The sequence below is a fragment of the Pteropus alecto genome, unplaced genomic scaffold (assembly GCF_000325575.1).
Source record: "Pteropus alecto unplaced genomic scaffold, ASM32557v1 scaffold98, whole genome shotgun sequence".
Lineage (NCBI taxonomy): Eukaryota > Metazoa > Chordata > Mammalia > Chiroptera > Pteropodidae > Pteropus > Pteropus alecto.
Window position 1 is genome coordinate 18207097 of NW_006443570.1, and position 14649 is coordinate 18221745.

Here is a 14649-nt window from a genome sequence, read left to right on the forward strand (position 1 = left end):
AGATTTCTTAAAATAGATGAGACTGTGAAAGTACAAACCATGAAGAGAAGATTGGTCTGACCATGTTAAAAGTAAAAATTTCTGTACAGACAAGATACCATGAATAATATTAAAAGAAAGACAAGCCACAAAATGGGAGAAAATATTTGGAACACGTATAATTAGGATGTAGATTATATAAAGAACTATAAACCAAGAAGAAAATGACAACTGGAAAGGAAATGAAAACAACTGGAAAAATGTGAACATGCAGTTCACAAAGGGGAAACATCATTTGTTGGTCTACTTATGAAAAGATGTTAGGTTGGCCTCATTAGCAATCAGGTAAACATAGATTCAAACCAGGGCGCAAAACTACTTTATATTCATCATATTAGCAAATGTTTTAAAGACCGACATTGTCAGTATAAAATTGGTATAATCACTTGGGAGAGCAATTTGATAATATCCCATAAAGTTGAAAATATGGATACTCTATGACCTAGCAATTTCATTGATTCAGTCATACAGTAAATATTGAGTACTTGCTGTGTATATGGCATTGATGCAATCCGATAGGGTACAACAATAAATTAAACAAAAATCATTACCTTGAGGAGCTTACATATTAGTGGTAGAAGTTGGTATACACCCTGAGGAAGTTCTTGTGTATGTTCACAAGAAGATATGTACAAGAATATTAATTGCAGCTTTTTGTAATAAAAGAAGTGGAAACAAGTATTCATCAGCAGGAAAAAGGGTAGGTAAATTGTACATTCATATAATGAAATACTATATAGCAGTTAAAATAAATGGACTTGAATTTCATGTGTCAACAGGGATATATCTATAGTCATAATGTTGAGTAAATATATGGAGCAATGGGTACAATATGATACCATTTATATAAAGTTTAAAAGCAGTCAAGACAGCATTATGATAAAGTTCAAAGTTGTGCTTGAAAATGGTAAAGTCAAGATAGTTACTTCCTCTGGAGAGGGAGAAGAGTGGAATCAGATATGGCACATAGTTTGCTTCACTTTTATTTCAGATGTTTTCTTTCTAAAAAAGATGTGAAGCAAATAAACATAGGCTTTGACATAGCTATGTGGTTGCTAGCTGCATGTGTGTTCTGTGTGCTTGAAATATTCCATAAAAGTTTTAAAACGACACATGCAATCTTGTGAGGTCCTGAGCTTTCTATCTCTAAGGAACTAAGCTGAAACTTACAGAGGAATTGTGTGGTAGTGATTTTTAGAGAGCCTTAGAGGTTCTAAGTGGTTCTTCAGAGGCATGGGAAGGGAGAGCCAATTAGGCACCCTGTTTCAGCTAGTAACAAGCTTGTTTGCTTTATTTGCTTGCGCATCAGCTAAAATTTTTGTATGGTAATTTACTAAAAGTTTGAATACACTATTGTGGATTAGAAAGTTAGATTGATATACATCTTATAAGTCTTATGAATTTAATAACATGCTTTTTTGTACTTATGTTTACATGCTTGCTAATGTATGTATTTGTGAGTTTTGCAGATGTAAGGTGAATTCAGTGACTACTAGACATTCACTGTAAATTATGCTTTTTGAGAACAAATTATTGTTTTATGTTCTTGATTTTTATTTATTTTATACTTAATGCATTTCTTATATATTTAAAATGTTATCATTTTTTTTGTTTCCTCTTTTTTTGTATGTTTTCTTCCATAGTATGAAATTAATCTTTTGGAGCTGATCCAGAGAAGAAGAACTGTAAGTAGATAATTTTCTGAAAGTTGTAAAAAATGTAAAATTAAATGGTATGGCTCTGTAGCTAGAACTTGGGTTTGGGAAACAGTTGGCATTGATAAATTGTGGGGTGCTGATAATGGATATTTGTAACAATTTGCTTTCTCTGTCAGTACTGTTTAATGATCGAGTGGGAATGCTGCTTTGGATAAATATGATTAAACCGAGGTTTTGCTTTTTTATGTTTCTTTTTAGCGCATTGGGTATTCATTTAAGAAGGATGAGATTGAGAATTCTATTGTACATCGGGTACAAGGTGTCTTCCGACGTGCTTCAGCAAAGTGGAAAGTAAGTGATCAGAGCATCCTTAACTGAAGATACGTAGTATACGTGTTATGATTTGGATATTCAAATATATTGTTCTCTAGTCTTATCTTAAGTATCTCAATACTTATTCTCAGGATAGTATCATAACTTGAAACCATTTAACAAACTAGTAAGAAAATTTATCTCATTCTGTGAGGATGGTGCTGAAAAGAGTAGTTTTGAAACATAATTAAAGATAAAAAGAACTAGAATTTGGTATATCTCTAAGTAAAATACACTGAAGACTTGGAGGTGAAAGATAAATGGTTAGAGTATGAGCAGTACCTCAGTAACTTGATTTTCTTCAATTTCAGCTCTGAGACTGGGACATATTATATGGGAAGTAGTTTGGATTCCTGGAAATGACAAATTGTGGGTTGCTATCCTTGACTAAGACCATTTTAAAACTACATTGAACAAATTGGATAGGCAACAGATTTTGTCTTAGAGCATGATAGGTAGGAGTGGTGGAACAGCTTATCATGGTTAAGAGATCTCAGGCCTTGATGGGGGACAGCCTAATAGGCTGAGGGATTTTGTAACACATTGGCATTTCCGAAATCTACCTGTTTCAAAGGTGTATTATGTATAAAGTTCAAATTCAGGCAGCTTACTACACTACTTTTCTTGCAGGATGACGTTCAACTTTGGCTATCCTATGTAGTCTTTTGTAAGAAATGGGTGAGTATTTGGGCAGCCGTGTCTTGCTCTCCTTTCTTCTATTGGTTAGTTGGCTTATTGAACTTCATGTTTTCTCCAAAGGTGTAGGGTTAACAAATGGGAAAAGAACACAAGAAAGCTGAACTTCAGTATAACAGCATTTGCATATCCGAATGACTAACTGTCTTTTAAGTTAGTTGAAAAGAAAATGATCTTTATGTGTATTTGTTTATTAAAGTTGAATTTTTTTTTTGGTATTTAGAATTTTTGTGTAGAGTGGTTTAGATAGAAGAAAACTATGAGTGCGTCTGTATTTGTTTATTTGTCCCTAGCAATAGCAATTCTTGCCCATTGGATTTTCCAGTTGGTAAGGGTACAGTACAGATTACTTAGATTAATAACAATGATTTCCCTGTGGAGGAAATAGAATTTTTCTTCCTCTTTTACAGGCTACCAAAGCTCAACTTAGTAAGGTATTCTCTGCCATGTTGGCCATTCATTCAAACAAGCCAGGTATGGTGAAATCCTTGTTAGTTCTTTTTTACCTTTTATGTAGACTCAGGCTATTTTGGAATTTATTTTGCTTGATAAACCTAAAAGGTTATTTTGAAAACTTGAGCTTAGGCACTTGGCCTTAGCGGTTTTGGTTCCTAAATATCTACCTCTTAGTTATCCTTCTGTATCGTATACGAGTTACTGTGTAAGGTATTATACTTATAGGCCAGAAGAACTATGTGTTTTTTTTTAGTTGTTGGTAAAAGAAACTGTTTGGTCCTTTGAGGGACATTTTTTTTAGAGGCAGTCATATTTAGGGGATTTCAAAAACTTAAAGGGGAAATACTGATACAGATTTTAAAAGAGTGACTGGCATAGGGTAGATACTTGTGTTTTGTAAGAGAAAGACTTCTCTTGTGAACATTGTATGAATGGTACGTTATTTTGCAGGGAAGGTACTCCGGTGCCTATTATCAAGTATTAGGCTCAACCAGACATTTTATACTACATTAGACTTAAATAGTCTACATTTGGTACCAGTTTATTCAGAAGAATATGGGAGGACAGGATTAGGTGTATTTCTAAACTAGAGTACTCTTAGCAGTTCAGAGGCTAGTGGCAGTTCAGGTGTGAGGGGATGATACCACATGAGTGGGTATAAGAGCCAGTCTGGCTTAGAAGATCCATGTATGGGCATAGCTTCCAGGAATACTAGAAAGGACTGTACTCAATTTCAGGAGTCACAGGCTCAAGAAAGCCTGAAGCAGTGGCCCTCCTAGTATAAATGTGGTTAACAACCATAGGTCATTTTTACCAAAAGCAGTCTTGCCTGGTAACAGACCTTTATTAAGTTTCTAGGGAAATAGAATGCTAACTCAAGGTTAATTTCCCATGTAGAAGAGCAGAAGTTTTTTTTTTTTTTTTTTTTTAAGCCTTTATTACCAACAGATATGATAAAAAATTTATTTTAGAATTATGAGCCATTGAGTGGCTGGTTAGCTCAGTTGGTTAGAGTGTGGTGCTAAAATTATGAGCCATTAAAAAAATATATATGAACTATTTTAAATAGAGAAAAGAACAAAATAATTTTATTTTGTTGATTCTAAGATGCATAATTTTTTCCCAGCATTTTAACACTTAAAATTTTTCTGTGTCTTAAAGTGATGTTGACCTTAGGTGTGATGAAATACAGTAATAGGCACATAAGTACCCTTAGATGTTAATATTTACCTATTTGCTTTAGAATACTTTTGTAATTTTAGATAAAGCAACAATACAGATAACTATTAGAAATTCCCCTTTCCATCCCCTTCCATTTTTGGTAGGACTGAAAAAAAATTCTTTGACTATTAAAATTGAAACAATGGTCTTTTTTTGTCTAACTTGATTTATTTATTGAAATGAAGCCTGATATTTTTCATTTATAGCTTTGTGGATTATGGCAGCCAAATGGGAAATGGAAGATCGCTTGTCTTCAGAAAGCGCAAGACAACTGTTTCTTCGAGCTCTGCGCTTTCATCCACAGTGCCCAAAACTTTATCAAGAAGTGAGTGTGTAAAATAAAAATAAAATCGTCCCTTTAGAAGAAGAAAAAAAAGGGAGTGTACGTGCACATAAGATGAGAGAGTGATGTCTCAGTTAGGTCCTCTGGAGATGTACATTCTTTATTAATTTAAAAATGCCTTCACTTTATGGAGGCTAAGGATATGTAGGGGAGCTGCTGGGGAAAGGGGACCAGGAGGATATTTCTTCGCCAGTAATGGACTTTGACCTTGTACATCTTCCAGGTTTGTAGTGAGAGACTGATAAAACTCTGACCTGCCCATTATGGTTGGGAAGGATAGGGAATTGGACCTTACCTGTTTTTAGTTGGGAGACCAGGGTTCAGCCATCTTGATATACCTCTGTTATTTTTTTCTTGGCCTTCCATCCTACCTTCCTTCCTTATTTTCCTTTCTTCCCTCCCCCTTTCTCTCCCCCTTCTTTCCTTTTTCCTCCTCTATTCCCCGCTTTTGTCTTCTCTTCTCCTTTTTTCCACTTCCCATTCTTTTTGTCTCTTATTCTTGAGATGGATACTTCCTTACTCCCTCTTAGAGGGGTGCACTAGAGCAATGATGGCCATTGTTTTGATTAAAACAAACAAATACTGGAAATAGTGTATTATTGGAAGCTACACCCTTTTCTGAGATATTTGTCAGAGTAAGGGAGAAACTGTTGTTTAGTCTTCAAATGAATATTAATCCTTGTATGCTGAGGGGGGAAAAAGATACGGGTCTTCATGCTAAATGGTTTTGTAGCTGTCTCAACCGTAGTTTTGGTTTCATAATTTAATGATGTTTTATATTGTAGTCATATTTCTGTTAGATATTTCTTTGCTGCCTTTATTTATTTTTATTGAGAAACTATTGTAAGAATCAATCCTCTCTGCTGTTTAGAGGGTTATTGTGTGGTGTTGTTATTTATATGTTTTTTTTGGAGGCTTTCATAAATACCCATACTTGTATTTTCCAAAATGGAAATAGATTTATTGCTTATTCTTAACAAAAGTAATTAGAATTTGTTATAAATAGTTCAGAGAAAATAGTTTAATGACAAAGTGACAGAAAAAGTACTCATTGCACATACTTTTATGCATATTACAGATATTTAAAACAGGTTTTGTTTCTGAAAAGTGGGATTCTACCACATAATCTTGTGTTCTGTATTTTTATCTAATGCATCATGAGTATAGTTCTGCAGTAGTATATATTGCTCTATATTGGTGGCGTTTAAAGTTTTTGGTCTTAGGATTTTTTTGCAATCTTAAATTACTGAGGAACTCAAAGATCTTTTGTTTATATGGGTTATATCTATCAGTTCTTATTTTATTGAAAATTAAAACCAAGAAATATAAAAAATAATCATTTAAAAACAAACTTATTTACATGCTAAATAAATTACTTATTTTTAAATGAAAATTACTCTTTTAAAACAAAATTTAAAGAGAAGAATGGCATTATACATTTTTGCTAATTACTTGAATATCTGATTTTATCATAGCGGACAGGTAGATTCTCAGATCTGCTTTTGCATTCATTATGGGTGATAGTGCCCATTAATATAGCCTCTGGAAAATCTTTAACTTTTGATATAATAAGAGTGAAAAGGCAGATAACATGTTAATGTTGTTATGAAAATAATTTTGACCTTGCAGACCCTCCGAAAGCGTGTCAGGACCCCCCCAGGTATCTCCAAGTCACATTTTGAGAACTTCCGATGTATATTTAGCTGTTCTAATAGCCACATTATAAAAAATGGTTTTTATAAAAGTAATAGTGTATGTGTAGAAAATCTTGGAGAAAAAATAAAAAGCAGAAGCATGGAAGGAAAAATGTTTGACTAATTCAGGACATGCTATTAACGATCTGGTGCATTTTTTCTTCTGTGCACATTTTTCACATGGCGGAAGATATACTTGTGTTATATGTAAAATTTTGTAGCCAGCTTTAAAAACCAGGTAGAATAACATTAGAATTGTGATGCACCATTATAAAATTATCGTAACTATTTTATGACTACATCAGCAATATACTTCTTTTATAACCTATTTCACTTTTAGATTGTTTCCAGTAATTGCTCTTAACATCTTTATGTATGAATCTTTTAGGTATTTAGGATTATTTCCTTATGATAGATTCCTAGAATCAATTCCTGGTTTAAAGGGTATAGCATTGTTTTTATTTATTTATCTATTTTTAATTTTTTAGGCGAGGCAACCTTTGGTTGACCTCCCAGATTGCAAGGACCCTGTAAGCTTACAATCCTTTATTTTTTTATTTTTTATGCCTACAGCACCTGGTCTTCCTAGGTGGTCTCCCATCCAAATACTAACCAGGCCCGACCTTGCTTAGCTTCTGAGATCAGACGGGATTGGGCTTGTTCAGGGTAGCATGGCCGTAGACTCTAAGCATTGTTTTTAAACTTGTCATTTTAATATTTTGAAATAGAATTCAAAGTATTAAAAATTCTGGATAAGCCCAACTTTACAGTACATGTTAATTGTTCATTAATTTCTGTTAATATAGCTTGATGTTACATATTTACCCTTGATTTTTATTTCAAAATAATTACAGATACCTTGGAAGTTACAAAGATAATATGGAGAGGTCCTATGTACCATTTACTCAGTTTGCCCTGATGGTTACATTTTATAAAGTTATAGCATAATATTAAAGCCAGGAAATTGACGTTGGCATAATGTACATATAGTTCTGTCATTTTTTTCACATGCATAGATTTGTGCAAGCACCACTGAAGTCAGAATACAGAACTGTTACATGCGCAGAGACCTACCTCCTTGTCGGTGTTAGCTAGTTTTATAACACATGTACTATTCCCCCAAACTTTCCCAGATCTGATATTTATGGGTAAAAAATGGCATCTTATGTATTTCTAACTTAAAAAGTCATCTCTAAAAATTTTCAATTTATTATTTCCCTCTGTAGTACTTTAGGATGGAGCTGATGCATGCTGAGAAATCGAGGAAGGAAAAGCAAGAATTTGAAAAAGCCAACATGGATATGGTAAGATCCTAATGTGTTATCTCTTGTTAAAAATGTATAGAGGTTTCATGGACAATGGACTAGTGGTTACCAGAAAGTAAGGGGAGAGAGAGGGGGAGGTAGACGGGGAAAAAAAATTTAAATCATTTCTTCAATTAAAAAAAAAATAAAATTAAAAAAAATAACAAAAATAAAAACACTGGCATTGGCCTGAAAAAAGAAAAAAAAATACTATTTATTTATTTATCCCTTCAGTAAAGTTCTGTTGTTTTAAGATTTAAAAAAAAAACAAAACGTATAGAGGTATTGAGCCTGCTTAAGAGTAAGAGAAAAATCTTTGGAATGTATTTTTCTTTCCAATTCAGTGTTATATTTTGAAAATTTAAGATGAGTCGAGAGTTTGACTTAATTAAATGGGCTTAGTAATAAAAGTGGAATTTTGTGCTTTAAAAATAGACTTTTGGATTATTGACATGGCCCTCAAAATTATTACTCATGGAACGGCCAAATGCTATTCTTTAGTACTTATGATTTTGTTAAATAATATATTAATGGGTTGAGGGAGCTCAAGAAAGGTTGTGAAATGTGTGGTTCCTAGCTTCTTTTTTATGTTAATTTTTTACATGACAGAATAATTTTACAGAGAAATTTTAGAATGTTAGAGCTGAAAAATGTACTTTGTTATCATCTGTTATTGTGGTTTCTAGCTCTGATTTTTCTGTTTAAGTAAAAGCTTTACACAGAAGAGTAAACAGGGCATGTAAAACTTGACCTATTCTGGTCTAAAAGAGGAGCAAGGCCTTAAACCATGTGATCTTGCTACCACTCCAGGGGCTTGAGAGACCACAGTTTGAAGATCAGTGGTCTTACTCAAGCTGCAAGTTGTGTAAGTGAGGGAACTGGCCCAGAGAGAGACAAGATTTGCCAGAGGTCATATGACATAGGTAGTCTAGGATCTACTTACTGGTGTTACCAGTTATGTTTAATATAACACTCTTTAGGGGAATCTTGATTGTCCTGAAGAAATCCTTACAGGCGAATTGGCACGGATCATCTACAAAAATTCTGTAAGCATAATTAAAGGTAGGTATCTTTTGAAAATTTATTTATAGTGGAAAAGTGAAATAACCTATTTATAATAAGGAAGACCTGTTAATTTTGAAAATTTCCATAAGAAATTCTGTTAGAATGTGTATAAAACCCCGATGGTGGTAATAACGTCCTATTACTTTCAGAAGAGACTTATTGCTCCTTAGGATGTACTTGAACATTTCAGTACATTTTTATTGAGTACTTAATTCATGTGGGGAGTGGAAAAGAAATAGATGATTTAATGCATTCTTTTATGCCCTTAAGAAGTTTAGAATAAAAATTAGAAGTACTTATGAGTACCCCCAAATATTATTAATGGTTTTGCTTGTATAATGGGACAGTGGGTGTTTTTTTCTCTGTTTTGTCCTATTTTTCAATTAAAAAAAAATAAACTACAGTATATCAAGAAGGTGGTGGTACTTTTAGAGTAAAGCAATACTTTAGAGTCTTACCCCTTCCCCAACTTTTTAAATTTTAGGTGCAGAATTTCATGTGTCATTGCTTTCAATTGCACAGCTATTCGACTTTGCCAAAGATCTGCAAAGAGAAATTTATGATGAGTAAGTAAAATAGGAGAAAAGTGAATATGTTTGTTTCTGATCTTGTGGTAAGGGTTTGAGGGTGGATATTTAGAAAGTAGGAAAGAAGATACCACAATAAATTCTTGGAAGAAAGCTAAGTTTTAAGATCATTATATCATAGTAAATCAAATACAAAAACATATTCTTGGAGAAATTGTTTGATTTACTTATTAGCTTCCCTTGAGGAATAGTTTCTTTTTATGCAATAACATGTAAATCTTACAGCTTAAATAAAAATTTATATTCCGGCTTTTCTGCCATGTTTTTTGTCCATAAAATGAGAGTTGTACTCATGAATGATTATAGTTGAATGCTGCAAGTGATTTTATTCTTTAATGTCATTATATGGTTTGAGAATGATTTTGCCACCTACCTTGTGGGCACTTCACTCTTAGGTAGCACTGCTTACATTCACAGGAATTAAAATAGAACTTGGACTAGTTTGCTCTTCGGATATCTTCAGGGTTTTGGTAGAGGGTTAGGTTGTGCTTTATCTTTGCCTGTATTATAGAATAAGGTTCTCTAGGGCTTAAGGAAAGTTCTGTCATCACACATACCTGCTGATTTGACTTTGAGAGCTAACTTGAAAATTAACATTTGTGAATAATGTCTGAAATATTTTGAAACCTAATAAATGTGTGACAACTCTGATTCATTAACAAAATTTATACAGTGAGTGTGAAGATATCTGAAGAGCCTAGTGGGAAATGACTCTCATGGTACTGGAATTGTTGCAGGGGTATCCTGGGTACATTTTTAGAGCATAGGGAACTGTCTTTCTGTTTGGTATTCTAAGTTAGTCTTGTGTCATGAGGTTGATACCAATAAACTGTTATCTTTCAGCCTTCAAACTTTGCACACAGATGACCCTCTCACTTGGGATTATGTGGCACGACGAGAATTAGAGATCCATTCGCAGCCAGGAGAAGAGCAACCTGCCACGAAACAAGCCAAAGCAGTGGAGGTGGGCCGGAAGGAGGAGCGGTGCTGTGCTGTATATGAAGAAGCAGTAAAGACTCTCCCTACAGGTAAACTTCACCAAACTGAGGTGTGGTATACAGAAGTAATAGCAGTCATGAATATGAAACTGAAGTTCCCATTCTTATGATCAGAATCAATTTCAGGAATCTCTCTGTGGTAGTTTACAGTGTACCTGGCTTTCCAACTTGTTCTTTCTCTAGAGATAAAAGATGGAGCTTTTATGACCTTCCTCAATTGCAGTGGTATTTACATTCATTTATTTGGAAGTGATAATTCAGAATTAACTATAATGCTTTATCTTTTGATATAGATTTATTTTTAAATTTTGTAATACTAGAGTATTAAGGTAGAGGGGATATATAACATGGGTAAGGTTTTTAATTTTTATATTTATGTCATTATTCATTTGTTTTTCTCCACTATTGGAAATGTTCGATTGGCTGTAATCAGAGTAGCTTTTTTTCTTTTTACCCAGGTTGGTTTAAGCTCTTCTTCAGAGGAATTTTTCCTTCAAAGAAAAGATATATGATGATCGTTACACTAAGAGAATTGCTGATCTGATCAATGTATTCTTTTTTTCAGAGGCCATGTGGAAGTGTTACATTAACTTTTGCTTGGAAAGGTTTACTAAGAAGACAAATAGTCATTCCCTCAGGGAGAAGGTAAGGACTTTGTTACATGGTTATAGTGGCTGACTAGAAAGTGACTGTCTCTTGGCGCCTGGGATACCTTCCAACAACTTGATGCTTAATTGCTCTTTCTCCTTGTGAATGACCTGTTGTTTGGAAAGTCTGAGTTTTATTTGCTCTTATACTGGCCACCAGGTTTGGAGGTGCTGTCTTACTGGGCTGTACTTGGTGCAGCTGTCCAGTTCATCTAACCATAAGGAAAACAACCTCAGTCCCTTCTCTCAACACTTAGAAATGTGCAAAACTGCTTTTGATCCTGTCAGGCCAAAGACCTTTGTTGGGATCTTAGTAACAAGCTGAGGGATTTTTCTGATTTCAGAGGCTGGAAAGAACCATGGTTGCATTCAGGAAGGCACATGAACTCAGACTTCTACCAGAATTCCAATACAAGCAGTGGGTAAGTACTTGAACACATTCACTGCCATGAACTTAATTCTCGTTGGTTTGTGCTGGCATCATGTGTTTTAATATATATAAAGTTATGTGACAACCCATTTGTAAGTTTGGTATAGCAAATGTAGAAAGTATTTACATTTGGCTCTCAGTATTTGGCGTATGTCAAAAATGAACTCTGTACCAGTAAAAGGAGGAATAATATTTAGTGGAAAACACTCAAAGAATCACAGTTTGGGTTTATTTTGTTTGTTCCCCCATCCATCTTTTACTGAACGTTCTTTTCCTGAACTTTCAATCTAAATGCCGGGCCCAGATTAACCACTGGTATAATAAAAATAAATCAAATGTATTCCCTGTGTTTTAGAAGCTCTCATAGAGGCGTATTAACCCATCCTTACCTCTTGGGGTGGATAAAGATTATTTTAGAGACCAGAGTAATGTGCTGGGGGTGGGGGAAGTACACAGTTCTAGATTGGATTTTGCCATTTAATAGCTAGATGACTTGGGCAAATCGTTTAACCTTTCAGAGTTTGCTTGATTTTAAAATAGTAATAGCGATCCTTGTTTTTGCCAACTCAGAGTTGTCGAGAGCATTACACGAAGGTATTTAAATACCTTCATAGGCAGAAATCTTTATATTTGTCGGTGCCTTTATTTTGTATAACTCCTGATTCATATCATCATGTGATTTATATATAATTACTATTAATGTTTTGCTATTTCATATTCTGTTTTTATCTAACATTTAAAAATGCATTTATATATACTTGTATAATGCATATACTGTATACTAGCCTATTGTATCATATGACTAATGAGGTACCCTTCTTGTGCTATGGCATCTATCAGGCAAAAATCTCATGTCTGAATGAGTTCAGCTGCCCCCATTTAAGTTATTGAATGTCAATAGGACACTTACACCCTATACATACATCTAGATGGGCTTTGCTTTGAGTATTGCCTTGGTAGTCCTGCTCTTTCCATTATTTATCTTGCCACTAGCCACTCTGGCTTTTGCAAACATCCTCTGCTCTCCAAATCTCTCATGCTCCCCTTCCTAACTAGGCCACCTCATCACTCATTTGGTGACTTTGCCTTTAATGAGAGTTCCTCAACATATTGCCTCTAAACTTAAAAAGCTTTGCTGATTTCTACATCCATCCTTTCTTCACATTATTCTCCACAGAATGATCTTTTAAAATTAATTATGAGGTTATTCTGGGGCTTTCCATTGTCCTTTGGATAAAGCTGCTCAGTCTCATGTATTTGGCCCCTGCCTGTATTTCTAGCCTAACCTGCCAGCTCTTCATTTTACTCTAGCCATTGTGAACTTGAATTTCCTTTCGTATCCAAGCTCTTGCTCATCTTGAGCCTCTTGCGCATGCTGTTTGGGAGAGCTTTCTCTTTTCCTGTGGATTTCTGCTTTCACCTGACTAGTGCATGTTCTTCCTCAAGTCTTAGCATAAATGGTGATTCCTTTCTGGGAGTCCTTTCTCATCACTGTCATAGACCCTGTTGGGTGCTCCTGCTTTGTCCTCCCAATAGCATATTGGAGGCTCTTTAGTAGTGAATGTACCTATTTTCTCATTATTGAATCTAACATAGATAGTGTGAAATAAAAATGTTTGCTAAATGAACAGATTGTATACTGCCATTTATTTGCTTTTTCACAGTTTTATAAAATTGAATTCGTTTTAGGTTTTTTTCCCCTTGTGTTAAAGTGAAGTGGATATAGGCATTTTGAACAAATAAAATTCCTTCTGTTGATTTATTTGCTGGGTCATAGTTGTTAAAATAAAATTCCCAAGTTTAAGATATGAACACTTTTTATTTCTCGTTACATAGTATCAAATTATATTTCAGGAAAATTATATCAGTTTATAGTGTGCCTAACTGTTTGAATGAACTAACTTATTTCCTTATCACCCCACAAATACTGGTTTTATCTTTACTGATTTTTTTACATTGTTTGGTGAGTGTGAGTTTTATTATAATGAACTATTTTATTTAAAACTTCCAATCTAAATAATGTAGGCCTTCTACTTTTCACCTCTTCCCTGGTTGATGTTTTGTTTTGTTTTTGGATAGCCCTTGCGAGTAGGAGCAGGGAATGGAGGAGAAATTCCACTTTGTGCCTGTTTGGCAGCTATGGTAAAAAAGCTTAGTGGAAAGGCTGTTGAAATTACTGCCTCATATGAGGTCTTTATTTGTCCTCTATTACATAGATCATTTAGCTTTCAGTAGTTAACATTCCAGTGATCCTTTGTCTTATCTAGATTGAGTTGTTGCTGCATCATGACTTCTTTAAGGAAGCTCTGCAGGTGGCAGTAGCCGGGACTGAATTGTTTAGAGACTCCGTGATGATGTGGCAGATGAAGCTGCAAGTGCTGATTGACTCAAAGAGCCCTGACATAGCCATGCTTTTTGAAGAAGCCTTTGTGCACCTAAAACCCCAGGTCTGTCAGTTGGGTCTTTTATATTTCATTCTTTTGGCAAACCTTTTAAGACTTCAGCCAAAAGCTCATTTGGAATGTACTTGTGTGATGATAGTGGGCCCTAATGTGTACTTATGGTGATGGTCCAGGGTTCAAGAGTAGGAATTTACTTCCATTTAATGTCTTATTTCTAATTCTTTATTTGAAATTGATTATATTATATAAGTTATAAATTTTATGTTCCATCTAGATATCTTACAGGTGAGAAACAGTAATAAAATATTATCACTTGCTTCCAAACCTGACTTTAAGCCTGATTTTAAAACACATACATATTTCTAAACCCTAAAGTTTAAAAGACTAAACCTTAAACCTTTGCAGTGAATCTTTTATATTAGTAAAAAAAAAAGTATTCCAGGAGTTAAAGTGGGAAAAAAAATTTAATTATTTTACTGCTCATTTGTGTGGACTTCTGAGACATGAGATCAGGTGGTTCAACCTAGATTAATTAGTACTTTTGGGTCCTAGAGAGCAGAGACATATCTGGGGTAGCTGTGGGTCTGAGTATAGCTCTATAGGCTATTAATTAATTAACAGATAATTGATGATGATAACTACAGGCAGCATTCCCCAGCAGAAGGGAACTAGAATTAACAGGAGCGTATTACTGTGGGTGAATTGGTCAGAAGGCTATCTGAATTCTGGCATGCCAT

General features: G+C 34.4%; 1 protein-coding gene and 1 pseudogene across 1 annotated transcript in view; one reads left to right on the forward strand and one right to left on the reverse strand.

Annotated features, from left to right (window-relative positions):
- The window catches only part of UTP6 (UTP6, small subunit processome component), a 24649-nt gene that overhangs the window by 2826 nt on the left and 7174 nt on the right, over window positions 1-14649 (forward strand). The window contains exons 3-14 of the mRNA XM_006924980.3: window positions 1683-1724; window positions 1956-2048; window positions 2700-2747; window positions 3176-3239; window positions 4649-4767; window positions 7706-7783; window positions 8764-8845; window positions 9333-9414; window positions 10279-10463; window positions 10999-11078; window positions 11425-11502; window positions 13778-13957. Of these exons, the coding sequence (XP_006925042.1) occupies window positions 1683-1724; window positions 1956-2048; window positions 2700-2747; window positions 3176-3239; window positions 4649-4767; window positions 7706-7783; window positions 8764-8845; window positions 9333-9414; window positions 10279-10463; window positions 10999-11078; window positions 11425-11502; window positions 13778-13957 (1131 nt within the window). The remainder of the gene's footprint in view (window positions 1-1682; window positions 1725-1955; window positions 2049-2699; window positions 2748-3175; window positions 3240-4648; window positions 4768-7705; window positions 7784-8763; window positions 8846-9332; window positions 9415-10278; window positions 10464-10998; window positions 11079-11424; window positions 11503-13777; window positions 13958-14649) is intronic.
- LOC112473265 lies at window positions 7044-7162 on the reverse strand (annotated as a pseudogene).